At 43.2% G+C, this 26,583-nt stretch overlaps 1 protein-coding gene and 1 pseudogene across 1 annotated transcript in view; both read left to right on the top strand.

The window, feature by feature from the left end:
- The first annotated feature begins 678 nt into the window (after positions 1-678).
- GRXCR1 (glutaredoxin and cysteine rich domain containing 1) overlaps positions 679-26,583 on the top strand; it is a 42,621-nt gene continuing 16,716 nt past the window's right edge. The window contains exon 1 of the mRNA XM_066632835.1: positions 679-1,080. Coding sequence (XP_066488932.1) covers positions 682-1,080 — 399 coding nt within the window. The 5' untranslated portion in view covers positions 679-681. The remainder of the gene's footprint in view (positions 1,081-26,583) is intronic.
- On the top strand, positions 8,692-8,805 carry LOC136656708 (5S ribosomal RNA; annotated as a pseudogene).

Below are 26,583 nucleotides of genomic sequence, written 5' to 3'. Positions count from 1 at the left end.
CACAGCCACCTCACTGCCTTGAGCAATTTCAAGAAGACTCAGCTTGGTAAGTGCCACATGTGACTTGCTTACGATTGATCTAGAACATGTCATTTGAGGACATCAACTTTCTGCTGGGTACCTTTGGGATCCACCAACAGTTCTCTAGAAAACAGAGCTCTGGAGGATTCCATGTCCATGTTATATCTTTATCACCATAATCCTATGCATGTCTACTCAAAAGTAACTCCCACTGTGTTAAGTGGCTTACTCCTGTGAAAGTGTGTATAGGATTGCAGCCTTTTACTTCTCCAAGCCATGCATATCAACAGGTGTGTCTTAGAGATAGCTTCAGGTTGTTGCTGTTTGTTTTTTTAAATCATAGAATCTTCCTATCTTTCCTTTTTTCCCCTTTCCACCACTGAAAAAAGTACACAATGGGTTGTTAATATTTAATTGATGATCTCATTTTACAGGTTTTAGTTTAAAGGTAACCATAGCACACACATGCATTCATTATTAATTGCTGAACAGCACTGTAGCTTCTTGGGAATCCTCTTTCCTTTAGATGTTACTTTCATATGAGCAGCGCCACTGTCACTGGAAAACAACTTTGATATTGTTTTAAGTGTCAGAAACTGGCAAATGCAATGACAACCTAGACCAGGACAATGTAAGCAGCTTATATCAACGGATGGGACAATGTTTAAGAGTGACACCAAGGGCGAGGGCGAGAGGCAGCCAAGGAAAGTCCGATTTCGAATTGCATCTTCTCATAGTGGGAGAGTGCTCAAGGAAGTGTATGCTGATGGAGAAACGTCGGATTCTCTGGATTCCGAATGCACAAGCAGCTCAGAAACCGACCCCAATAGCAGCAGACTCAGTGAATCAGATGGACAACATAATGGAAACCTAGGATCTGAATATGACGAAAATGAGAACGAATCAGATGATATGCTCATTTTCGTGAGAGCCGCCAAAGAGAGGGGGTTTGCAACAAAAAGGGTCAACATCCTCAGCAAAAATGGTACTGTTAGGGGAGTCAAGCACAAAGTCAGTGCTGGTCAAGTCCTCTTTGATAATTTGTCAAAAGTGTTTGAGGTAAGTGAAGTTGCTTTGTTCCTCATCTACAACCGCTTTCTGTCACCTCCTTCATGTATTCCAAAGCACTTCTTATTTTTTCTGTAGGACAGGTTGGTTTGTACCTGCTCAAAATCTAGAGCATAACAACACTCCATAGATTATTTTGTAAAATGAGAGGTTTTGAGGGCTCATGATTAGTTCTGGGCCTCGTGGCCTTTGATCAGTGTCAACCTTGATAGTTTTGCAGAAACTGCAGCAAGGCATAAAATAGACACCCTTTGCTCTTGAACAGAGGTCACTATTTATATCATGACCGCCAGCCAACTGGCAGTCAGTAGGCTATATCTTGACATCTCAAAAGTGACAAGAAAGTTATATTTCAACTTTGAGGTTGTTCCCTTGTGGATTTGGGGTTTTTTTAAAAATTTTTTGGTCTATCTCTCTTTGTTTCTGTTGGCTCCTCAACACATGCACATGCATATGACCTCCAACTCTAGTCCCAAGCTGGGATACATAAATTATTTTAAATAAAATTTCAGTATCTGGACAGTCATTTCACCCCAGTTGTCTACATATGGGAAGTTATATCATTGCTGTTGGGGGAGGTGTTGCAAGTGCCAAGGGAAACTGAAAGGCCTGTTCACACAGACTGAACCCATGTGGTCCCAGATGTGATGGGGGCAGGATATATGCATCTTTACACTCACAGTGTGACTTGGTTTGTACACACTGGTATTGTATGCCTGGGGCAGGCATTGTATGCCTGATTGCCTGTATGCCAGTCAGATGGAATGTGGTAGTGGTGGTTGGGAAATTGTGTGAATTGGCATATGGAAGTACATACATTGACCAGAATCCAAAGAGCTAACCTTAATCTTGCCCAAGGGCTTGGACGTGTCTACTGCTTTTTTTTTTTTTTTAACTTTCCTCCCCTTTAATTTCAACATTGTGATATCACCACTATACCATATCACATATACTTCTTTTGAAACGTCTTATTTTCAAAAGTGGTTTGCCATATGACACAGGGACCTGGAAACACAAGCTCAGTGCCTCCTTGGGCACATGGAATGAGCTGGATGATTTTTTGAATGTCAAATATTGTATACCTGGGGCAGTGGAGGGAGGGGTGAGTATCCAGTCCTCACCTATCACTTCATTGTGTGTACTATGTGTATGGAACTCACCTCATAAAGATGCAGACTCTGCAGTCTCCAGTCTTTTGAACTGGAGAGTAAAAAATGGTATTCCTTTTGGAATCTGTTTTCCAAATGGACTCTTTTATAACATCTCAGAAACAAACTTGACCTTGTTGGAAACTTCATCTTAATCCCAGATGTATTGTGGTCACAGGACCACTCTAAAAACTGGTCAGTTTTTTTGCAATAAAAAAGGCAAGCATGTAATAAACATTGGCATAGCACTTCAGATTCTTTAAAGAGTTTCACGTACCTAATCTCAGGAAACCTTGCAATTTTGTAAAGGAGATCAGTATTATTATCCCCATTTTACAGATGGAAGAGCAGACTCAAAGATGGTGACTTGTCTAAGGCTACCTAGTTGGTTCATAGCAGAGTCAAGATTTGAGCAGTAATCTTTCTGAGTCACAGCTCAGTCATCTCTTTTAACTAGGGATGGAAGTGAACCTGGGACCTCATGCATGATGGAAGACATGCACTCTGCTACTGAATGATGGGGCCTCCCCATGCCACTCATTCTTTTCTATACCATGTTGCACTACTTTGTAAGTGGAAAAGAGCACATGCGCTTTGCAAACCTTTTTCATCCATGTGGACAAAATGTTTGATGCAGCCCTAGGTGTGAGGAATAAGCACTCTGTAGATGACCAAAAACATCTTCTTTCTTATTACTTTTTAATCCATTTCTGCCCTGCCCACAGGAGTACACATTTAGTCCCTGTTGCATATATACAACGTTGGGCAGAAATGGCTTAATCTGTTCCAGCCCTGGCAGTGCTAGGCCAAAGTGTGAACTGGCTCAGATTAACCCCTGCAAATTGTGGTTGGTAGGAGATACAAACAGGAGATACAAACCAGCCCAACAATTTCGGCAGTTGTTAGGAGTCACTGATTTCAGTGGAAGAGTTCTGTTCATAGAGGACACTCTCCTTTTGAAATACACAAGATTTACAGTGCAGTCCTAGGCATGTCTACTCAGAAGTAAGCCCAAATGACCCTACTCCCAGATAAGTGTGCATAGGATTGCAGCCTTAAATATGCTTGACCTTGGTTGGATTATGTCTATCCATCTTGATCAGGAAGACCATAATTCCTGGCAACATGCACCAAGCTTCCATTCCAAATAAATTATGAATCTCTCTTAGCAGCCTTTCCGTTTCATGATTTGCAGACTGAAAATTATGAATGCTATTTATACTTCATGTTCAATTTTGGGATGATTAAATATGTGAAGTGTTAAATCTGTTTTCAGATGTTGAAAATTACGAATGGAAATATGTGGCCATATCACCTTGCTAGTCAATCATATATAACTTTAATCAGATTTAGCCAGAATATATTATATCCTCCTTATGTAAAAATTTGAGCTTATGGGTGTCCACTGGCTTGTCCTGATACGAACGTTACGGAATAAGAACATAAGAACAGCCCCACTGGATCAGGCCATAGGCCCATCTAGTCCAGCTTCCTGTATCTCACAGCGGCCCACCAAATGCCCCAGGGAGCACACCAGATAACAAGAGACCTCATCCTGGTGCCCTCCCTTGCATCTGGCATTCTGACATAGCCCATTTCTAAAATCAGGAGGTTGCACATACACATCATGGCTTGTACCCCGTAATGGATTTTTTCCTCCAGAAACTTGTCCAATCCCCTTTTAAAGGCGTCCAGGCTAGACGCCATCCCCACATCCTGTGGCAAGGAGTTCCACAGACCAACCACACGCTGAGTAAAGAACTATTTTCTTTTGTCTGTTCTAACTCTCCCAACACTCAATTTTAGTGGATGTCCCCTGGTTCTGGTGTTATGTGAATGATGCCAATGACAATTTCCACGCAAATGCATTATAGGGAAGGGAGAGTGAACATTGTAACTGAGCTCTCTCTCTTGGCTTCTTATAAATTTGAAGGAAAAATTAAATTGCACTATTTGAATCCAATGGAGTTTTGGAATTGTTTTAAAATGCAGGCATTGAGGTGCCTCTTAAATAGCTTCTTAAATTCTGGTGTTTCTCAGCATCAGCATTCAGGAACTGGGCTAAAAAAAAAATAGACTGCAGGCAATGTGACTTTGTTCTCACTGATTGTAAGTGCTAAAGTCATGTGTCATCATGACATGCATGCCCTATGGTCATATCCCAGTAGCTACATCTCACAAGACTATAGCAACCAAAAACAACAAAAATTGCATTTCTTCATGAGAATGTTTTCTTCTCTGACGCTTATTTTTGCTTTGGATTATACATTTAAAATTTCATTTTATCCTATACTTTTGGAGTGGGTTGCAATAGTTTTACACCGAACAGCCCAATCCTAACTGCTGTAGCGCTGGTGTAACAGCCACTATGCCAGCACAAGTTATTGAAAAAGTGCTGTAAAGCACAAAACACTGACTTGTGAGCAAGCAGCACTGGTGGGATGCCTGCACTGCCCCACCAGTGCTGGATCGGAGCCTCTGGTCGCTGGTGGAGGTATGTTTGGTGCCAAGCCGTGCAGGGGCTTTGGGAGGGCAGCGGGGACAGGGGGACAGGGGAGGGCAGAACAGGGTGGATAGGGCCCAGGAGGGGGATCGGATTGGCAGATACCTCCTCCACAGTATCCTATACCCAGGCCAGGCAGCCTTATGTGGGACTTCTCAGACTTGTGGCAGCTGAACAGCTGGTGGAGATCTGAGCAGGCAGGGGTGTTACTCAGGGTAAGGGTAAAAATATCCACTTACCCTGAGAAGACCTCCAACCACTTCCTAACCTGCGCTGGATACAGTGGAGTAGCTGTTCAGAAGCAGTGTTCATTTCCTCCAGTTCTGGAAGAGATATGTGCTGATTCTAGCACCAGTGGAGCCTTTCGCATCACTGCTAGGTGGTGTTAAAGACTCCATTAGAGCTTTATTGGCGCTGTTGGAAGTGGCGTCCAGGAGACGATTGCTGCTTCCAGGAGGTAGGCAGTGTTTACCTCCTGGGTGCCACTTCCAGTGGCACAAAAAACCTCCAATGGAGCCTGGTTCGCTCCCCCCTTTTTTCAAATGGGGAACGGAGAATGTGGCAATGCAGAAGTAATTATGGTGACGGTGACATCACTGCAATTACTTCTGGGTCAGGGGGCGGCAAATGAGGGGGGCGGCCCTGGTGGGAAAACCACCAGGACCACCACTGAGTAGCATCTAGAGGAGCAATGGCTATGAAAAGGCACAAATCAATGCATGAAAAAGCAGACAGTTGTGTGATATTATTATTATTATTTTTTTTGGCAGACTCTTTCATGGTCTTCAAAATGGCAAGTTTTCAAACAAAAAACACAAACCAATCACCATAAATATCTGGTGCATCCCTGGTTTGCACATGGCTTTTCACCAAGTTCTTAGACCCAAACTGGGTCGTTCAAGCTTTCAAGAAAGCAGCTCTGCTTGATGCCCCAATGGGAGTGTGATATTTTTTCCCCTTCAGTCTTCTGATTACTGCTGGTGTCTGGAGTGGGAAAGGTTGCCATGGCAACGCCTCCCCCCTCATCTTCTTCTGCTTGCTTCAGTGAGGAGGGAAGTGCCGTCTTTCCCATCCTCTGGGTGTTCTGCGGCAGCCTGGAAAGAAAGCGATGTAGCAATTCCTAGGTGGTCCTTTCTGCATGCGTTCAGGCCTTGCAATGGAGAATGAGGAGCTATAATTATGAGCCATCCTGCCATGCCGGTGCTATAGGAAGCCTGGATGCAGTTGTCGCTTTTCTCTTCTGACACCGTGAACCTGATTCTCTTTCAGTGCATGAAGTGTTATACTTGGAGCTCTAAATTCAGGTATTTCAGCTGAGTTGGATGCAGCCTTAGCAAATGCAGCCTTAGCCTTAGCAAATGTCTTTTATTAATCTGCGTTCATCTTCTGCCACCTGGGCAGGCGATCCTGCTCACACCAGTGTTTTGTGTGCTCGAGAAAGCAAGTAAATTCTATTGTGTTGGATCTAAATACTAAAAAGTAATCTATATGGAGCAATTTGATAGAGAAAAATTGTCTGGTATTCAGAACTAAGATATAACCACCTTGGTGACTCTCAGCCCAATCCTGAGCTGCCCGGTGTGTGCCTCCCCTGCCCTGTCCTACCTCTCTGCTACCCAGCGCTTCACACAGAGCACCAGGCAGCAGACCAGTGCCGGAAGTGACCCAGAATGAGCTTGTGCTGGGTTCCTTCCAGCGCTGGGCCCGTGGTAAGGCTTGCAAATATGCCTTATGGCACGTTTACGACAGAATGTGCCAGCGGTAAGCTGGTGTGCCGGGCTCAGGATCAGGCCCTCTGTTGTTGATCAGGCCCACAGGATCAGATAGTTGTGCTGCAAATCTTATACAGTATACCCTTTCCTGGGAGTAAGTCCATTGAACTTAGTGGGGCTTACTTCTGAGTAGACTTGTGCTACTCAGTAGCCAGGCCTTGTGGTATAAAATGAGATCAGGTTGAAGGACAGTGGTTTTGATTCAGAAGATTTGGCACGGTCCAGAAATTGACTTTTGCTGACTTTCTCAATCAAATTCTGAAAATGCAGTCCAGCCCCCAAACATTTGATTATATCTTTTGTAAATACTTCATGACAAGAGCAATTTTATCAAACATAGAATAAGCACGCATTGTTTGGGGAAAAAAAGTTCTGAAGCAAAGGGGTTTCTGTTGTTTGGCATGCAGACATAGGCCCACTTAATTGTTTATAACAATCGGACTGTAGAACCAATAAGGTGGGCATAAGGTGTTATGATTGCGATACAATTACAGGTCGTCTGAAACATGGGGAGGAGGGACAGGAAACTGCCCTCTCAGGTCCTCTATGATGGCACCCCTGATCATACTATTGATTGCAGCTGATATTGAAGACCAGAGTGGCACCCTGCCACCATGTATGCTCAAAGTATGCATTAAAAACACAATCATAACATCCTTTTTCTTGGACTTCTGTAAATATGCATAAGACTAGACCAGTGGTTCCCAAAACCTGTGCCGTGGCACCCTGGGGTACAGTGGCACACTCACAGGGATTTCCCTGGTGGCCTCTCCTTCCCAGCTCACCAGGCCAAGATTGTGTGAAATCTTGCACAATCACGTGAAACTTCACACAATGGCACCACTGCAACTGGGTATCGTGGACAAAGAGTGCCATGCAAGTTTGGGAACTACTGCACCATATTGTTAAGTCTGTTGTTCCCATAGGCACTCTTGTGGATCTTCCTATGATCCTTGCAGGACACTTAGAACCAGGCGTGAAATGTCAGCATCCTCTCTGAGAGCTCATGATGCAAGCATCCCGATACCAGATCTGTGAGTTGAACATAGTTAACCTGAGCTGACTTTTATAACTGAAACTGAATCAACAGGCCAATGTAAGTTTGTCAGCTATCAGCAGGGACTCTGGAACTTTACCCCTGGATATAATTGTTCATTCAAACCCTGAAGTTATAGAAGTGTCTGCTAACTGTATTAGGAGCTTGGTGATCTTACTAGTCGAAATACCAGGGATATCCTCAAAAATTTCTAAAGAACACGTCTCATTTTATAGGTAATGAATTTTACTAAAACTCCTTCAAGCGGATGCTAGGTGTAAATGCTCCCCTTTCCATTTGGGAATCAAATATTCCACCCATATTTTATCTGCCTCTCTATTTAATATGCTGGTAATCCCAAAGTAGAGACAATCTTATATGATTGCATGTTGCAATGAACTTTCAACAGCCCAGATGAGGGGCCGATTCTTTAAGATACCCAGGGACAAACACTAATGTAACTGTCCCTTGTCAGAACCCGACACATAATTTCATATTTTCTTTTATTGTCTGAAATATGAAATAGTAAGAGAGAGGTTTTTAAATAAATGTGTGTTTAAATATTCAACCCTCTCTGAGGCTGCAGGCTTAAAATTACTTTTGAGCAGTCTTTGTAAACACTGTAGTGTAGATGTAGTGTAGATGTGGCAAATTTCTGTTGCAATGTGTTTTTAAATTCTTAAATTATGGTGTATGGCCTATGGGCTATTAAACTAAATAAAATTGAACTTTTGCTAAAACTCTTCAAAGGTGGCTTTATAGTCATAAAGAATGAACTTTATTATCTTTACCAAATAAAATACAACTGTTTTTTTCCATATCAATATATTTGTGATTAGCATGTTATTTGAGTAAATGGAGAGATCAAAGATCAGTAGCACCCATTTCTTCTGTTTCTTTAAAAAAAGCTTTGAAAATGGTAAGTACTCTAGCCAGAGCTGAAGTGCTTTTGTGATGTATATAGTCAGTGCCTAACTCATTTTTCAACCCTAAATAAATGTTCTGCTATGCCTACTCAGAAGCAAGTCCCATTGTATCCAATGCAGCTTACTCCAAGGAAAGTGTGTATAAAATGGCAGGTTAAGGGCACAATCCTAACCCCTTATGCCAGTGCTTTCCAGCACTGACATAAGGGCAATGCAGCTCCATGGTTACCCTGCACATGCCCAATCTCGTCTGATCTTGGAAGCTAAGCAGGGTCAGACCTGGTTAGTACTTGGATGGGAGACCGCATGGGAATACCAGGTGCTGTAGGCTTATACCATAGTCTTTCGAGACTGAAGGTTGCCAACCATGGTAAGGAAACAAACATTCCCTTACTTTGAGGAGGGCTCTGTGAGTGACACCCAACTGCAGGATGCAGCACACGTCCCACTGGTATCGCTGTGCCAGTGCTGGAAAGTACTGACATAAGGGGTTAGGATTGCACCCTAAATGTATCAAAAATACTGCTTTGAAAATAAAGGTTTTTGGTGTAGTTTTCTTGCTGGTTTGTAAGAATTGGATGGTAATTTTTAAAATTGAGTTGACAAGTCTGTTTAGTTTTCTCCATTTAATTCAGGGGTGTCAAACTCATTTCATACCAAGGGCCGAATAGCATTCATGGTGCCTGCTGAGGGCCAGAAGTGATGTCATTAGGCAGGAAGTGATGTCATTAAACAGGTCATATCCAAAAATAAGCAGTTTTTCTCACTTAGGAACTCATTAGCTGCAAATGACAGAAGAGAAAATACACAAATGGTGATCATATTTCAAGTTATGAGAGAGCCCAATTTTCATGTGGGTTGTCCTTGTAGCAGTAACACCTCAGCACTGCTCAGCAGCTGAGAGCCTGAGGGCCAGATAAAAAGCTTCCAAAGGCCACATCTGGCCCATGGGCCTTATGTTTGACACCCCTGATTTAGTTCTTCTTGTTGTTTTCTGCTTAGCTAGTTTTTGGCTGTAATATTTTTTTTTGTTAGGTAACTGTTTTATCTTCTGTGTTTGATTCTTATAATGTGTTAATCTGTTTTAAGAGTTGTTTTCAGCTTCATTAAGCTTTGGAAAGGTTGCACAGAAAACAATGTTTTATATAAATAAATATGTGTTTACATGGATGCTAGGATCTTGGGTTATGCTGTGGTTGGGAAGTCATTCCTCTTCACTGCCAGTGAGTAGGATGGATTAACAGGGCACACATAGATTCTTGAATCAATGATGCCAATGCTGATTTTTAGTATCCAGTTCCCAATTTGCCACAGAAAAAAAAACTGCAAGTGCAGCCAGCATAAGGAAAAATAAGCACCAATCCTCATCACCAAGAAGTCAGAAATCTTGTGCAGCTTGAAGGGGACAGTTTTCCAGTGATAAGGGTTCATATGTGGGTCCCGTTAGGGAGAAGGGCGGGATAAAAATAAAGTTTTATTATTTTTATTATTATTATATGTGGTAACCAAAAGCTTATTTTACAGTGCAATGGCATGAAAACTAAGGGCACAATTCCAAGCTTGTATTCCCTTGTGCAAGTCCCTTGTGCCGGCCCAGCGGTGTTGTGAAAGTGCTGTAAAGCATTTTTACGCCACCACTCGAGGAGGGAGGCCAGCCCAAGCCCCATTGGGCCAGCAGATCTGTAATGCTGCACTGGCTGAATCAGGCTGGCACAGGGGTCTGAGGTGGTGAGCAGAGGGCAGAGGTATTTTGGGGCTGGGGGAGGGCAGACAGTAAGTGGGCCTATGGGCAGGTGGCGGGGGGGGGTTTATGCCAGATCCTAACCCTGATCCCGGATGGCCCAGACCAGCTCTAGGCTGCTCGGATTTGCACCACCTCTTGAGGTGGCACAGATCCGAGTAGACCCATTGGGGCTGTTGCGGCTTTACCTGGGGTAAGGGGAAAGAATTGGCCATAATAACCTGGCCAATAAGGTGTGATAGATTCCTGGGAAGTTCATAGTGAGTAATTTGCTGATCACTTTGCAAATAAAATTGCTTGCATATGTTCTGATTTGAACTCGATTATTGTGATGTCAAGTAGGACTCCATCTTGTCAGTGTTAAAGGGGTGCTTTCTTGTGTACAATCTGAGGATATGGGTAAGACCATCTCTGTGAAACAGGTGAAGCCCATCACATGTGTTCTGAGTCCTCGCCCATCCTGTCTTATTAAGTGTGCTAAATCAGGGGTGGTTTGGGGAGGTAGTAAATGTCTCTTTGGGGAAAAGTTTGTTTCTGTTACCTCTGAAGAATGCTATGATGAAATCTATTCTTAAAAAGCACCACTTGACTCAACTGATCTAAACAACTGCCCCTCCCATATTCCTTATTTAGGCAAGATAGTTAAACATGTGATGTTGAACCATGTTTTCTGTCTTTTCCAATTCCAATCCCAGCCTGGTTTCAGGAACATACTGTAAATGCTTTGGTAGCCTTGGTGAATGACTGATAGATTGACAGGGGAAGTATGCCCTGTTGAGTCTCTTGGACTTTTCAGTGACTTTCAATACAATTATCTATGTTACCCTTCCTTGCTGCCTAGCAAGGATAGTTTTGCTTGCATCTGTGACATTATTTTGATGCTCCAGTACTTCCTGGTGAGTAGGTTGCAGAAGATGTTGCTGGGAAAATATTACTTTGCCCTGTAACCTTTGGCATATGGGCTGTCACCAGATGTGATATTGTCTCCCATGGTTTTTAACATCTATATGAAAATGCTGGCAGAATTCTTCAGGAGATTGGACTTGAGGTGCCATCAGCTCTATCTTTCATCTCCATCTTCTACTCCTGGGGGAGCTGTGGAAGTCCTGAACTGATGGGGTGGTGGCTGTTTTTGTCTGAATGAGGATGAACAAACTGAAGCTTAATATAGACCAGATGGAGATATGGTTGGTTGGGGATTCTGATGAGTCAGGAGTACAACTCATTTGGATGGAGTTGCACTTACTGAAAGTAGACAGTTTACAGTTTGGGAATGAGTCTGTCCTACTTCTATGGCTGTGGTTGCCAGAAGTACTTTCTACATGTTTCATCTTATATACCAACTGCAACTTTTTTTTGAGCAGACCTGACCTTCAAGCTATGGTCAGATTTGAACAGCAGAATACACTTGAATAAGGGGCCACCATTGTAGAAAAGCTGGATGCTTCAGTATGTTCAAAATGTGATTGTTTCCTGGCAAAATTCTGGCAATCAGATCATATTTCACTGATCGTATAGTAACTTACCTGGTTGCCAGTTCATTTCCTGACTCAATTAAAGTGCTGGTTTTGACTTACAAAACTTTAAATGGCCTGGAACCAGACTATCTCAAGAATTGCCTTCTCCCACTTGCTTATTGTCTCATCCCTTGTGCTTTGTAAGTCACTTTGGCTACCATCCTATGCACACTTTCCTGGGAATAAAACCCATTAAACACGTGGCACTTACTTCTGAGTAAACATGCATAGGATCAAGGATCAAGGATCAAGGATCAAGGATTGTTTGTTGCATTTTTGTTGTTGCTGAAAAGCAGTATATAAATATTAGCAGCAACAATGACACCTGCCCATTAATGTTTCTTATCTTCTGAGGCTCTTGCTCAGGTCTCCCCATTGTCAGAAATAGGGCAAGTGGTTACCTGAAGATGGGGCAAATGGAAAAGTGACAGTAGGCTGGGGTGGTGGTGGACAGGTGTGAGGTACAAGGCACCCCTTCCCAGTTTGTCTTTTCTCCCAACTCTGCTTCTCAAAACAGCTGTTTCACCTGGCCTCATGCTTTGGAAAGCCCTGGACACAAGGATGAGTCTGAGTCTCTGCTGAGGAGGGCATTTGATGCCTTTATAGTTCTTCCTATTTTCAGCCTCAATGCCTTCAGAGAAAACAGGGCAAAATTCAAGGAAAAACATCCCTCCCAAATGGAACACTATCTATTCATCTTCTGAGTCATAATTCAAGAATAGGAGCCACAGAAATCTTCATCGTTTCCCTCTCTCCCAAAGCCACCTCAGAGGTCACTGAAGAAACCTAGTGAGGTAGATACTAATTTCACACCTGACAAGCAAGATGATGGAGAGCCATCTGGATAGCTTGCCTGCACCATGGAAAACACTTTACAGCATTGCTGTAGAAACAAAAAGGAAATAATCCCTCAGTGTTGTCAGAGAAATGCTAGCCATACCATAAAAAAAGCCCATTAGGATATAGAAGGGTGCTCTCATCTGTTACTCGAATAAGGTTGCATTCACACAGCTAGATCATGAATAAGATTAACAGTGCAATCCATGTACATTTACATGGATGTAAGCTCTGTTGAACAAAATGGGACCTATTTCCAAGGTTTTAAGGATACAGCTGTGCTGCTAGATTGCGCTCTCTCTGTTTTCTTGGCAGATAACTAACAGTTGTATTACTGCATTTCCATGCTGGAATACCATTTTGGAATTCTGCCAGTCATACAACTGCTAAAAGTCCAAGAGCCCAGCTAGGAAAAAGCAGGAATATACTGAAGCCACAGTGCCTAGACTTGAGTTGAGTCCTGAGTCTCTGCCCCCTTGACTCAAGTTGCCCACGAGTCATAAGGCTGTGTTCGGTAGACCAGTGGTTCTCACACATTTAACACCGGGACCCACTTTCTTAGAATGAGAATCTGTCAGGATCCACCGGAAGTGATGTCATGACTGGCAGTGACATCATCAAGCAGGAAAATTTTTAACAATCCTAGGCTGCAATCCTACCCACGCTTACCCAGGAGTAAGTCCCATTGACTATCATTGTTCAAAGAATATACATAGTAGCTTGTTAGAAGTACAGGTCTGTAACATTTTCCCAAATGCAGTCACATACTATGGTAGTATCAAGTCTAATATATTAAAAATAAAATATTGAAATGAATGAGGACCCACCTGAAATTGGCTCACAACCCACCTAGTGGGTCCTGACCCACAGTTTGAGAAACACTGCTGTAGACAGATAGCTACAGGTATTAATCTTCCAATGTTTACACTTAATTAAACCTTTTCTGCTATCAGTTTGATCCTTCATTTGGAACATTAGTTTGTATGCCTAATGAGGGGTTGCTAATTGAAGACGAATCCATAAAAATCTACCATTTGTTTATGGCACTAACCCAAGTTCTTCTATAAAAGAATGAATATATCTGTACTTTAAAGTTCCTCTTTATGACCTTTTTGAAAGATTGTTTTTAAATATTTTATAGTTTTATATTTCCAACTAGGTTCCCTTTGCTCAGCACAGTGGCCTATGTCTTTTGCCAAGGTTACCCTGTATAATGTCATGTAGAGTAATGGTGCTAACAAACAAATACATAAATAATATGAAAAACAATCAACTCCCCATTAGATGCAACAAATAATTCAAAAGCCCATTACCATGAAACAAATTATTTAAAATGATGAGAAGAAGAGGCACCGAAAACAAGAGGATTAAACTGAACATTTGCCCTCTAGCAAACCCTGGTATACAGGTTAAGCTTTGTTTTGTACTGTATACACAGCTTTGTGTGTGAGAGAGAGGGAGAGATTGAGACTGCAATCCTGTCCTTACTTTCCTGGGAGTAATTCCCATTCAACATACTAGGACTTACTTCTGAATAGACCTGCTTAGGATTGTGTCCTGAGAGTGATTCTTCCTTGAAGGACCAGTGTGAAAGAAGGCTTAAGGATGCATCTCTCTGGGGCAAATTCTTCAATTATGCTTGTTATCAATGTTGCATGTTAGAATCTACCACTTCTTGCTCATTTCTACTTAATGTGCACATATCTCCTTACTTCATTGTTTATTGTGTTTCTATCCTGCCTTCTTACAACCGAAGGTTCTATCCTACCTTGTTTCCTTTAGGAATTGAAAATGCCTTACAATGTGATTAAAAACAAGCAAATAGAAAGCATAATAATAATTTTTAAAAAACCTCTAACAACTGCAATTAAAACAAGCCCAAGGGTATAAGCAACAAAATGTCAAAGGAAATAAGAGATGATAAAAACTCAGAAAACACCTGTGGAAGGGGCAGGTTTTCAGGGTCTAGTGGAATATTGGCAAGAAGAAAGATGGATGCACAGCAGGGTCATGGAATTCTTCATCATGGAGGTCACTCCTGAGAAGGCCCTCTTGCATGCCACTGCAAAACTTCAAACTGCACCCAAGACACCTCCTTTCAAGTGTCTTGTTCCTAAAGCCATGTGGGGCTTTAAAGGTAACCAGCAAATTGAATCACATGAAGAGTCAGTGGATTCTCAGTGGTATACAAAGGGTTCCAATGTGATCTCCCCTCCAAGTACCAGCTCAACCTAAATCCATTAACTTCAAAAAAAAAGGAGCATCACATACCTTCACATGAGCTCTTGACAAAACTGTGTGTCTGGCTTTATTAGAAAATTCTCTTCAAGGTCAATACTTTATTTTCCAGTGGTAAATTTCAAAGAAAGATGAGGGCATTTTCAAGAACATATGATAGCATACTAAATGTAATTAGGAAGAAATTTAGTCTAGGTAATTTCAATTTTAAATTGCTCTACGGGCATTAATAAACTAAAAGTCCTATCCTTGTTCTAGACATGATAAAATAATGAGGAACTATTGGGAAGAATGGTTCCAATTTTGTTAATTAAGTTGCAAGGAGACAGCATGTTCTTGAACTTCCTGATAGTTAATTATGGGGCAGGCCTATGCATTAGGACAGGATTTAAAAGTCTGAATGGGTGTAGTTTCAGCGGTGCTGTATGTATCAGACATAGAACTGTGAGGGTTGATTTTGAAGCTAATATGACTGATAGGTCATCTTATGTTGAAACAGCTGTTGAACTGTCCCACTTCAAATTATGCCTGAGGAGCTGCATGACTGGATACTCCTGCATGAAACAAAATCCTACACAAAGAAAGCTAGCAGGTCAGGAGAAAGATAAGTGAGTCCCTTTCCCCGTTTAGCTTTCCCTATGCAAGGAGGGTGAGTGTATTTTAATTATGATAGTTTTTAATTTGTAAGACATCCTGAATATCCCTTTAATGGGACTGAAAAGGGACAAACAATAATAGTTTGTGAATTACTCCTGTTGAAAAGTGGTATACAAGTATAGTATTCTTAATAATAATACAGAGGATAAATTTTCTGTCCACAGTGGTACAGTTAAGGAAAAACTTTACTATTTGATGGCCTGTTTCACTAGAGAATCTCTTAGAGCAGTGTTTCTCAAACTGTGGGTCGGGGACCAATTAAGTGGGTCATGAGCCAATTTCAGGTGGGTCCCCATTCATTTCAATGTGTATTTTATTTTTAATATATTAGATTTAGTGCTACCATGGTATGTGACAGCATTTGAGGAAACATTACAGGTCTGTTTTAATAGGCTACTGTGTATATGCTTTTAATAGTGATAGTCAATGGGGATAAGCGTGGATAGGAGTGCAGCCTTTGAGATGTTTGAAGAATTTTTTAAAAACAGATCAGAAACTGCATGGAAGTTTTAGGTGGGTTTTTCTTTATTTTAAATAATTTTTTAAACTTATTGTAAACTCTTAATTTACCTGACTGATTTGGTTTGATTTTGTTGTGTGGGGGTGTTAAAATTTTTCCTGTTTGTTGGCATCACTTCTAGCCATGACATCACTCCAGGTTAATGACATCACTTCCAGTAGGGCCCAACATATTATCATTCTAAAAAATGGGTCCTGGTGCTAAAATGTTCGAGAACCACTGTCAGAGGGATGTCTGCATCACTTGGAACACACAACGATTTCAGTTGGAAAGTATTGTATTTTCAGAGATATAGAAGCTCTGCCTGTTGTGTTCTTTGCTACAGCACTGCCTGTAGGGTTGCCAGACTGGCAATTCAGAAATGGTCTTTCCTTTAAATTGGCCATTGCAACCAGTGAGATGTGGGGCACTAGGTAGTTTTTCACCACTGCCACTGAATGGCAATGAAAGAAGGGATCCCCCCCACCACACACCCTAACTAATGGGTTTCAAGAGGCAGCATTGGAAATGGGAAGAAGACAGGCAGTTCCTTGGATAGCTGACTGACATCTGTGCCTTGTACTGACATCTGTGCCCATGCAGGATGGAGCTGGTAAATTAGCAACCAGGCACCTCTGCCATTCTGCTGTTGCCTACCTCCAACTCCATCTCTCAGTGCTTGCTGGGAAGAATGTGGGCACCTTTTCCTTCTCACTCACTATTTTGCCAAATTCCCAGTCCAAGGTTCACTTACAGAATTTATGCCCCCTTTAAGCCAATTAGTTCCCCTTTGTTCCCCAACAGTGGCCCTAGTTCTGCATTGCAGTGCTGCTGGACCCCACTACCAGGGTAGTTCACCTGTTCAAACCACAGAGGATCTCCTTCCTCCCCTCTCCTGCCAGCAGCTTCCCCAGCCACCACAGCAACAACTTGGTCCTCAGCAGGTCTTGGGAGTGATAGCCACACACCACTCTCCAGTGTCTCCATCAGTCTCTGTTCCAGCAATCCTCTGAAGTCCATTTGCCCATCTGTCTGTTGCTCAGTAGGTCTATTAGTCAGTCAGCAGGTTCAGTAAGCCCATCAGCCAGTCCATTAGTTCCTCAGTCCATTAATCTATCAGTTTAGTTCTCTCTCCTCCAAGCTCCTTCCCTCTGTTCTCTCAGGGCCCAATCCTATCCAACTTTCCAGCATCAGTACAACCACAATGCAGTCCCAAGGTAAGGGAACAAGTGTTCCCATATCCTGAGGAGGCCTCTGTGACTGCTTTTCCACTACAGGATGCAGTGCATGTCCCATTGGCACAGCTGAAAAACTGGATAGGATTGGGCCCTCAATCTCTCCAAACTCCTTCCTTCTTCACCCACACCCTTTTTCCTTCCTGCAGGTGCTGCTTTTAATCCTGAGGGCCTTTTTGTCTCCATGTGGCTACAGCTGTGCAGCACACTCACTGCCATCTAAGGCCCTGGTGTTAACCCCATGCTTGCCTGCCAGAGCAAGGGGTCAGTGTTGACACCGCACCCTGTCACCTCAAGAGATCTTGTGCATTTCCATTACACTCACCTCTTAACAGGAGACAAGAACTACCTCCCACCTTGCCAGCTGCATCACCCAATTAAAAAATGGTTTCAAACTGGATTCTGAACGTAATGTCATCTAAAGAGTATAACCCCTGCAAATTAAGGCTCACTAATTAATTAGATTCTCAGATTTTATTGCCCAGCAAGAGTGGCAAAAAGTAAAATCAATAAATGTCCCTTTCCTTCACTGGTCTACGGATGGCAATCTGGATTGATAGCCTCTTTTGGTAATATCAGAGTTTGAATGCATCCTGGAAGGCAGACAAAATGGTTTTATTGTGTAGGCAGGCTGGATGTTGGAGTGTAATTAATCTGGGATGAAAGGTCAGCTCAGCTACCAAGGAAAAATGCTGTAAATTTTCAACAGAGCTCAGTGTCTCTGAAAGCAGCTTTACCAGCAACTGCTAGTAGCTCGCTGATTGCAGTCTATGATACTAAGAGAATTACGATTAGAAGCAGTGACACACATTTTAATTAATCTCGGAGGGTTGGTAAATCACGTGTGGAATTAGGAAGTGCCACACACAGATCAGCTTCTTGCATGTCTCTGCTATGAAATGACAATCTGCCGAGAGCTATGAATGCAAAACACAAGGTAGAGAAGAAATCAAGTGTGATATCATGTTTTGGATCAATGTTTTATGCCTCCACAGCAAATAATGGCAGCAGGCTTTGCAGAACCATGTGCTTGAGGTTCAATGCGCAGTAATGCCTTTTAATTAAAGGGAACACGGTGGCTGTTCTGAGATCTGCAAAGAGATTATTTGATTGCGTTGAACAATATCTTACAGACACACACAAAAATGAAGTCTGGAGCAGTTTTACCTATTGCTTTACTTCTGACTCTGATGTATGCAACTATAGCATATCCCTGAAGGAAAGAACAATCAAACCGTGGGGAAACATCATCTTCATAGGCAGACTACACATTATGTAGACTCCCATTGTGTCAGATGCATAGTTTCACACTGGTATACCACAGTGTGGCTACCCAAAGCATTTGGGTTCTCTCTTTGGGGCTTAGAGCCAATCCTGAGCTCTGTGCCGCGGCGGACTGTTGCAAACATGCCGTGAAATAAGCTTGGCGCTCTACACAAGCGCCTTTAAGGTTGGCGGTAAAGTGAGTAGCCCCATTGTGGGGCTGCTCACCTTACCCAGGGGAAGGAGATGAAAGGCACCTCCCGTGGTAGCTTGGGGCATGCAGGATCCGGCGGCAGCCGTTCTTGGTGCTGCCGAGGTTGGGCGCCCTGGGCAGCTCAGGATTGGGCTGTTAATGCACCCCAGGCATGCTGTGCTTCAAGTGAGCACCAAATACAATGGGCCTGTGAGATTCCATGCCTTAAGAGGAATGGTGGTTTTCCGGTTCAGCCATTTCTGCCCAATGTTGCATATATGCAACAGGAATAAAATGTGTACACCTGTGGGCTGGGCAGAAATGGGTTAAATGTGTGATCAGTTAGATGGGACCCAGGAAAAGGGCTTTTGCTGGGCCCACCTGCTCTCTCCTTGTCTGTCACTCAGTGGTTTATTTAGAGTGTGGCAAGTGGGGACATCTGCCCCGGAATATGAAGAAGGCACCAGGTGTGGACTTACCCATATTCTACCAATGGTGCATTTGCACACCAGTTTCAGGGGCCCTCTGGAAAAATTCAAAATGTTTCCATATATCTGAAACAGAGGTGTTGCAACTGTGCAACACTAGTAGGAAAGGGAGTCATTTTTTGCAGTATTGTCTAGGGTGCTGACATGCAGGTCCTTATATAAATCATAGTCAGAAGCTGATCTCGCCCAAGAAAATTTTAAAAAAAAAGAAGTGGTTTTACTGAGCACACAAATTCACTTGATGGGACAGGGCTGGTTTCCCACCCTGTGGTCTCCCCTTCTCTCTTTGAACAGGGGTGCAATTTCAGTGCTTGTCATGGGTGTCATTTTCCCTAGATACACCACCACTGGTGCTTGACCACAGCTGGAAAGCTGAGGCCAATTGCAGCTTTCTAGACCACAGGCTCACTTAGAACATACTGCAGGCTTCTCCTATGTTTTCTTCTACATAGTAGTATGATCTGAGCAGAGTGTTTGTTACTTTGGAACAAGGAAAACTTTGTATAGTAATCTGAACCAGAGGCTTGAGGATGGCAAACAGGTTTTTCAAGGCAAGGGCAAAATAAATGTGTGGGTTTAGCGACTTAATTATATTTATATTTGTAAGATCTAGGGCAAGCTACAACATTGCTCATTACAATGATCACACGCAATGCGGCATGTTATTATATGTTTTACAGGTGAGGAAGCTCAGAGATCAGCTTTGGAAATGAAGTGCAGGGCTGAGCTGGAATTGGAATCCAGGCATCTCAGATTAAAGTCTAAGAGCCAGTCAACAGACTCACCCTGGACTGTACCACTTCATGCTGCACGTAGGGGAATTGTTTGCTTAAATGCTCTCCCATGAAAAGCACTTCACATGCACAGAAATCTGACAAGTCAGGAAATGCAGCTGAGCAACCTGGCTTTTCTTTTTTAATGCCCAGGGATTTTTTTTATTTGTTTTTCTGGAGAGAGAGAGCGAGCGAGAGAGAGAGAGAGAGCACGCACAAGCGAGCAAGAGCACAAGAGCGCTCTCTCTCTCTCTCTCTCACTCACACACACACACACACACACACACAAAAGACGTGTGGTGGGTGGGGAGGCAGGGGAGGCAGAGCCCCCCTCACTACGGTCCTTCAAAAACACCACCACCATGTGAGGTGTGCTAGCACTTATAACCCACGTGCTTGTGCATGGGTTGTGAGTGCTTGCGTGCCTCACATGGCGGCGGCATTTTTTGAAGGACTCTGGTGGGGAGGCCCAGCCTCCCCTGCCTCCCCACCCACTGCATGTCCCTCACACACACACATACACCTGCAATATGAGGTTTAACAATTCAAGAAGTCTTTTACCAGTAATAGGAACCTACTAATATTGATAACATATCGATATCCATACCGATATTGTATTGATATTTCTACTAGTAGTAGCAATAGCCACACAATACTCGCCCTAGAAGTCTAATCACCAGGCCCCACTGGCTCACGAATTAAGTCACTACTGCATTTTGACAACTGCTATTCCCGGATTGTGACCCAGATTGCTGTTCACTGCCTGTAACCTTCATTATCGCAAGGAATTCTCCAGTGAGTCACACTTACAGTGTGAAATGTTGCATGAGCTAACACAGTACATTAGCGGGGGGGGGGGCACAATGGTTCCCTCTGCTGCATGGAATTTGAGATTAATTACAGGCTGAAGAGGGAAGAAATGAGAAAGCCAAAGGCCAGGAAGCATGTGAGCCGGGCTTCTTTCCTTGCTGAGCCATAAAGCCGTGGCTGTGGAAACTGTGTTCATAACTCTCTGCAAAAGGCATTGGGATTCTCAGGTGCAGGGAGTCCATAAGGGGCACTGTTACTGTAGTGGAGTGAAAAACTTCTCCTCCCCTCCCACCTTGAGCAACTAGACCAGGGGTGCCCAAACCCCAACCCTGGGGCCACTTGCGGCCCTTGAGGACTCCCAATCTGGCCCATGGGGAGCCCCCAGCCCCCAATGAGCCTCTGGCCCTCTGGAGACTTGCTGGAGCCTGCACTGGTCCAGCGCAACTGCTCTCAGCGTGACGGCCAACTGTTTGACCTCTTGCGTAAGCTGTAGTACGAGGGCTCCCTCCACTGCTTGCTGTTTCACGTCTGTGATGCAGCAGCAGCAGCAAAAGAAAGGCTGGCCTTGCTTTGTGCAAGGCCTTTTATGGGCCTTGAGTTATTTTAAGACCTTCATTCATCCATATAAGTTCCATCTCTAATATATTCATTTATGTAAATTTATTCAAATTTGAAATGTAAATAAATTCTTTTTTTCCTGGCCCCTGACACAGTGTCAGAGAGATGATGTGGCCTTCCTGCCAAAAAGTTTGGACACCACTGAACTAAACCAAGCTTGACAAATTTTGTACCTCGTCTTGAAAATTAGTAATAGCTCTTTGAGCCATTGGGTTTGAGTCTTTGACCAGCAAAACACAGAGAAAATGGAAGGAAAGTGCCCCATTAGTAGTCATCATCGCTTGGCTGCACATGTGGGGTAGAACTTCGACTGCCACCAGAAATGCAGGCTCAGGTCATGTTTCCTGCCTGCCAAGTGACAGAGGGAGAAGGATGGAGAGCCAATCTCCTTGACCAATCTCCTTGTTTTGCTTCATTTGCCTCTATGTCTCATCTGCACATATCCATACAAACCTCTCTCTCTTTCTTTTTTGCTCTCCTTCTCTGAGTAGCATGCAAGGTTGAGTATGGTATCATATGGGAGGTCAATTGCTCTATATGGGTTAAAGTACTAGGTCGATTGCTTTAATCAAATCAAAGGCAAAGATTTACTGCTGACTAAAAAGAAACAAGGGGAAAAAACCCAGACATCAATTGTATGCTTCTGATCAAGAGACCAAGTTCCAGAATACAGGCATCCTCCTGTATCCACAGGTTCAGTTCTCCATATCCATTACCTTTGTTTATCTTCTTTACAGTCACACTAAGCAAGTATGTCTCTTCCTTTTCCCAAATGCTATAAGCGTGCAAGCTTATAGAAAGACAAGCAGGTAGATATCCTGATTGCTAGAGCAGACTAAGCAAATGTTAGCAGGAAGGAGAAACATTCTTGCTTAGCGCAACTGTAAGGGAGATAAACAAAAGTAATGGGCATGGAGTTAGTACAGAGATAGGGTTCCCACTTGTCTGTGGTTTCCAGCATCCATGGATCGGTGGGTGGGAATGTATCCCCTGCAAATACCAGGGGACACTTGTAAAATGGATGCATAAATATTCTATATTTTCTCATTCCTTAAGATTGAAACTGTTGTTAAGTAGTCTTTGTAAAGAGTGAGTGGTGGATGTAACCAAATATTGTTTCAATGTACTTTTAAGCTCTGGTTTGAAGATTTTAGATTAATAACTGTATGGCTTATGTGCTGATCAACCTAATAAACTTTGACTTTGACTTGTAAAGTGAAAGCTGATTTTGTTGGAAAATAGGTTCAACACTGCCTGCAAAACACTAGGGGTGTTGTATTATCCAGGAGGCAGATGACTTGGAGGCTATCAAACTTGGGGCACAAGCCTAACCAGGTCTACTCAGAAGTAAGTCCTATTTTGTTCAATGGGGCTTACTTTCAGGAAAGTGTGGTTAGGATTGTAACCCTGGCCTTTTACCTTGTTCTCTTTGACCTCTTGCCATCTGTGAGCATAAGTCCCAGAGCAATTGCACAAAAGTCGCTCTGTTATTTTGGGGGCTCTGGCTACCAGACAAATGACAAGAGGTCATGTGTGGCCAACAGCAGCCTGCAGAACATCCCCCATCTTGTGTTAAATTAGTGGCGAAACAGAATGGGAGAGGATCATGGGCAGTTTGGACAGGAAGTGGACTGAGTGGGGGTGAGAGGAGGAATATCTTGGCAGTAGCAGCACCTGTCAAGATCCTTTCCCCTCTATTTGGCTCAGACTTGCTCCAAGGAGTCTTCTCTGACTTACACCAGCAAAAGGAGGCCCATTGGAGATCAAGCAGCCTCTCTTGGGCTGTCTGGTCCCCCCTCTGTCGGCACTGCTGCATCATTGGGCCCCTAGAGTTCTGATCAGAATGGAGATTCTGATGGTCTGATTCCTAATATGTCTCAGTGTTCACTGAGAGCTGTCTTTAGTGGGAAAAAAAGTTTCTCAGGAGAGGAATGCTCAGTGGCATTCCCAGAAGGGGGCACAGTGCTAAATTTTGCAGGCTGCCTGAACATGCCATGTAAGCTGCAACTACCCCTTGTTGCTAGAGCCAATCCCAGTGGCAAGAGCAACGTGGAGGTGTCTCCTCCGCTTTGCTGGCACTGCCAGGAATGGCTCTGAAGGGGAGGTGAAGAGGCAGCTTACGCAGCATGTTGAGGTGCCCTGCAAAACTTGTCGTTGTGCCCCCCTCAGGGAATGTCACTGGGGGTGCTAAGGACCAATTACAGTATTAAAAGGTAATAAGCAAACTTTGAGCAGGCGCAGATCCAAGGAGACCAATGGGGGTCACCTAGGGATTACACAGAGTAAGGGAGCGTAAGCCCCATGGGATGCAGTGATAGCCATTGTGGTGGGCCATAGCCATTCCCAGAGCCCTGGGCGCTGGGAAGCTCAGAATTAGGCCTGCCCTACACCTACATGGAGATGTCCCATTTAACTCAGCAGAGCTAAGGTCTGAGTTCAACCTACATAGGGTTGTGTTTTAAGCAAAGCTGGAGATTCATTTTAGGTGCTGAATTAGGTACAAAGTCACTAGAAGTCAAACTGGGTAATATTACTACTTGTCTGGAGGGCATGGAAGAAACTCCATCTTGAAGTAATAGGTTTTCCACCGGTATTAAAATCTCTCTTCTGGACAGTGAAATTACTCTGTTTTGGCCATCATCAGCTAAGTAGTACAGTCCTCCTACATGTCTTTCCTTTTGGATTCTCTGGGTTACACAGTGGCTTGAAGATGAAGTCTTACTTCATGGTGGGAGGTAGGTCCATTAATATCTCACTAGAGACTTTCCCATTGTCAGGGGTTGCCTCAGATAGACCTCGCTGCTTATTTATAACCCCAATGTCCCATGGGTGGCCCAAACCCCAAATATACCTGAGGCATTGGCTGCTGCTGCCTTTGTAGGTGGGTGTACATGTAATAATGTGCATGTTGTCATGAATCGCCTTCCAGAATGATCTGAAAGGGATGGCTATGACCATGACTAACTCCACACACTGTCAGAGTGTGTTACACAACTACCTAAGGACCCAATCCTATCCACCTTTCTAGCACCGGTGCAGCTGCAATGGAACCTTGATGTAAGCGAACAAATGCTCTCTTACCTTGAGCGGCCTCCCCTTCATCTCAGGATACAGCTCACTCCTTGTTAGCATGGCTGCACTGGCACAGGAAAGTTGGATAGGATTTGGCCCTAAGGCAGTTAATGTTGGCACAACATGTGTTCTGGCAGCATGAAAGGCCAATAGGATTAGGCTGTTAGTCCCTGCATTCCTCTACTATTCCCAGTATCCCAGTATATTGGCATAGCTTCACTTCGGCCTACCTATCAAGCCTGCGCAATTCAGTACAGTCTCCTGGTGGAACTGTATGATTCTCTCAGTTGGCATTTCCATGCCACATGGTCTGCTCATACCAGTTGAATGGGTGGTATAAGTGATCTGTGCATACAGATAAGGATAATTCTGCTGGATTTGACACCTCCCACTACCCTATTTCCCATTAACTATGTGACAGTTTACTGCCTATTTAGACCATCATTCTATGGCGTTGTGTAAACTATGATGGAGAGAATGAATTTGGTCTTCTGTATATATAGTAATTTTAGCTTCTAGTGCACCCAATGATTAACTACAACAAAGAGAACATCTTTGCTTCTGTAATTGGATGTAAATTGCTTTGCTGAAAAGCCATTTGTTACCCAATAGGTAATTAAACAATATTAGAATTAGCTTTCTTCCCTGGGGATTGGTGGCTTTTGTACAAATTGTGTTTTAAATAGATATAGGGAATACCACACTGATGTGCCCGAGAGCATCTGGAACAAGAGCAGAGGAGATGTCCTGCAAGATAGAGGATAAATGTGAGTGAAGAGGGCATTTGGTGTATGCACACAGAAGAATGTGCGAACCATCTTTCTGTGAATTTGTCATTCCCATTATTTGATGGACATCTCGCTAGTTTGTACTGTCTGAGAAAAGTCTGGAAGTGATGATTGAATTCTACTGTAGTGCAGTCATCTCAGGAGTTGACACTAAGGTTCACATTACTTCCCATTTCACATGGTGGCTCTGTTCTCTATAGCAGCCCAGAGGCCAGAAGTGTATTTTGCCATAGATCCTGCTGTGGTAAACATCTGGATGGATTGCTGCAATGTGCGCTGACACTATCCTTGTGGAGCACCCAGAAAAACTTCAGCTCAGGACTGGCAAACTTCTTGGTTCAGATCTGGCAAACTTCTTGTCTGGTCTAACTGGAGATCTCATAGCTCAGGAATCGAACTGGTTGTCATTTGTTTTCAGGCTCAATTCAAAATGTTGTCATTAATTTTCAAGGCCCTTAGTTGGCTTAGGTCTGAAGGAGCATTTTTTCTCCCGTTGGTTTCCTCCCTCTGTGCTTTGTGATTAGTATAGGAGGCCTTCCTTGTAATTTCAAAGAACCTGTGCCTGGTTGGTTATTTCCAGATATTCAGGAAAATGGTTAAGATGGTTTTATTCAAATGAGCGTGTTTGGAAGTAGATATATATTATGTGCATTCTGTTCCTTTTTCTGTGGGGGTTGCTCATTTCTCCATGGAATTTGGTGTGTGTCTCATGGTATTATGGATTGTTTATTGTGATCAGTGGCCACTGCAGGGGGAAAAAAAATAGATTCAGAAATGGGGCAAAGAGGGACACCATTATTTTGGCGGTGAGTGGAAAGATCTGCCTTGCAGATTAGAATCTTCCCAAACACCAACGCTTCTGTTTCAAATTGATATCACTATCCTAGTTATGGTCACTTGGAAGTGGGATGTCAAAGGAAATTGGAGATGTAATCAAATATTTCATTCCAGATGAGGAACAAGTTATGGTGTCTGCCAACCCTGGATACAAAAATCCATTCCAGAAAGAGGCAGAGTTGAGACAAGGGCAAGAGTGAAGGTTTAGCAGGCAGTCAAAGGAATGAATGGAAAAACATCACATTTATATTTAAGATCATCCCTATTTACTCTGCATTCAGTCTGTATTCAGCTTGATCACAATAGTTTCAGGTGCTCGGTTCTCATTTTCCATAAGTGAACTATGACTTTGTTTGGCTAGCATTTGGTGGACAGTGTAAGCAAATGGAAGCATTACTGGGAGCAAATGGGCAGGCAGGCAAATGTACGGTTAGCATTAGCCCTGATTATGGTTGTGCCTGCTGTTTTAAATAGTCAGTGGGATTATATGTTGGTTATATTATAATTTTAATTATTGAGTTTGCTGCTTGGAGAGTGCTGATC

The sequence above is a fragment of the Tiliqua scincoides genome, chromosome 6 (genome assembly GCF_035046505.1).
Source record: "Tiliqua scincoides isolate rTilSci1 chromosome 6, rTilSci1.hap2, whole genome shotgun sequence".
Taxonomy (NCBI): domain Eukaryota; kingdom Metazoa; phylum Chordata; class Lepidosauria; order Squamata; family Scincidae; genus Tiliqua; species Tiliqua scincoides.
The sequence above is the reverse complement of the archived record's forward strand: the minus strand, read 5'-3'. Positions and strand labels throughout refer to the sequence as shown.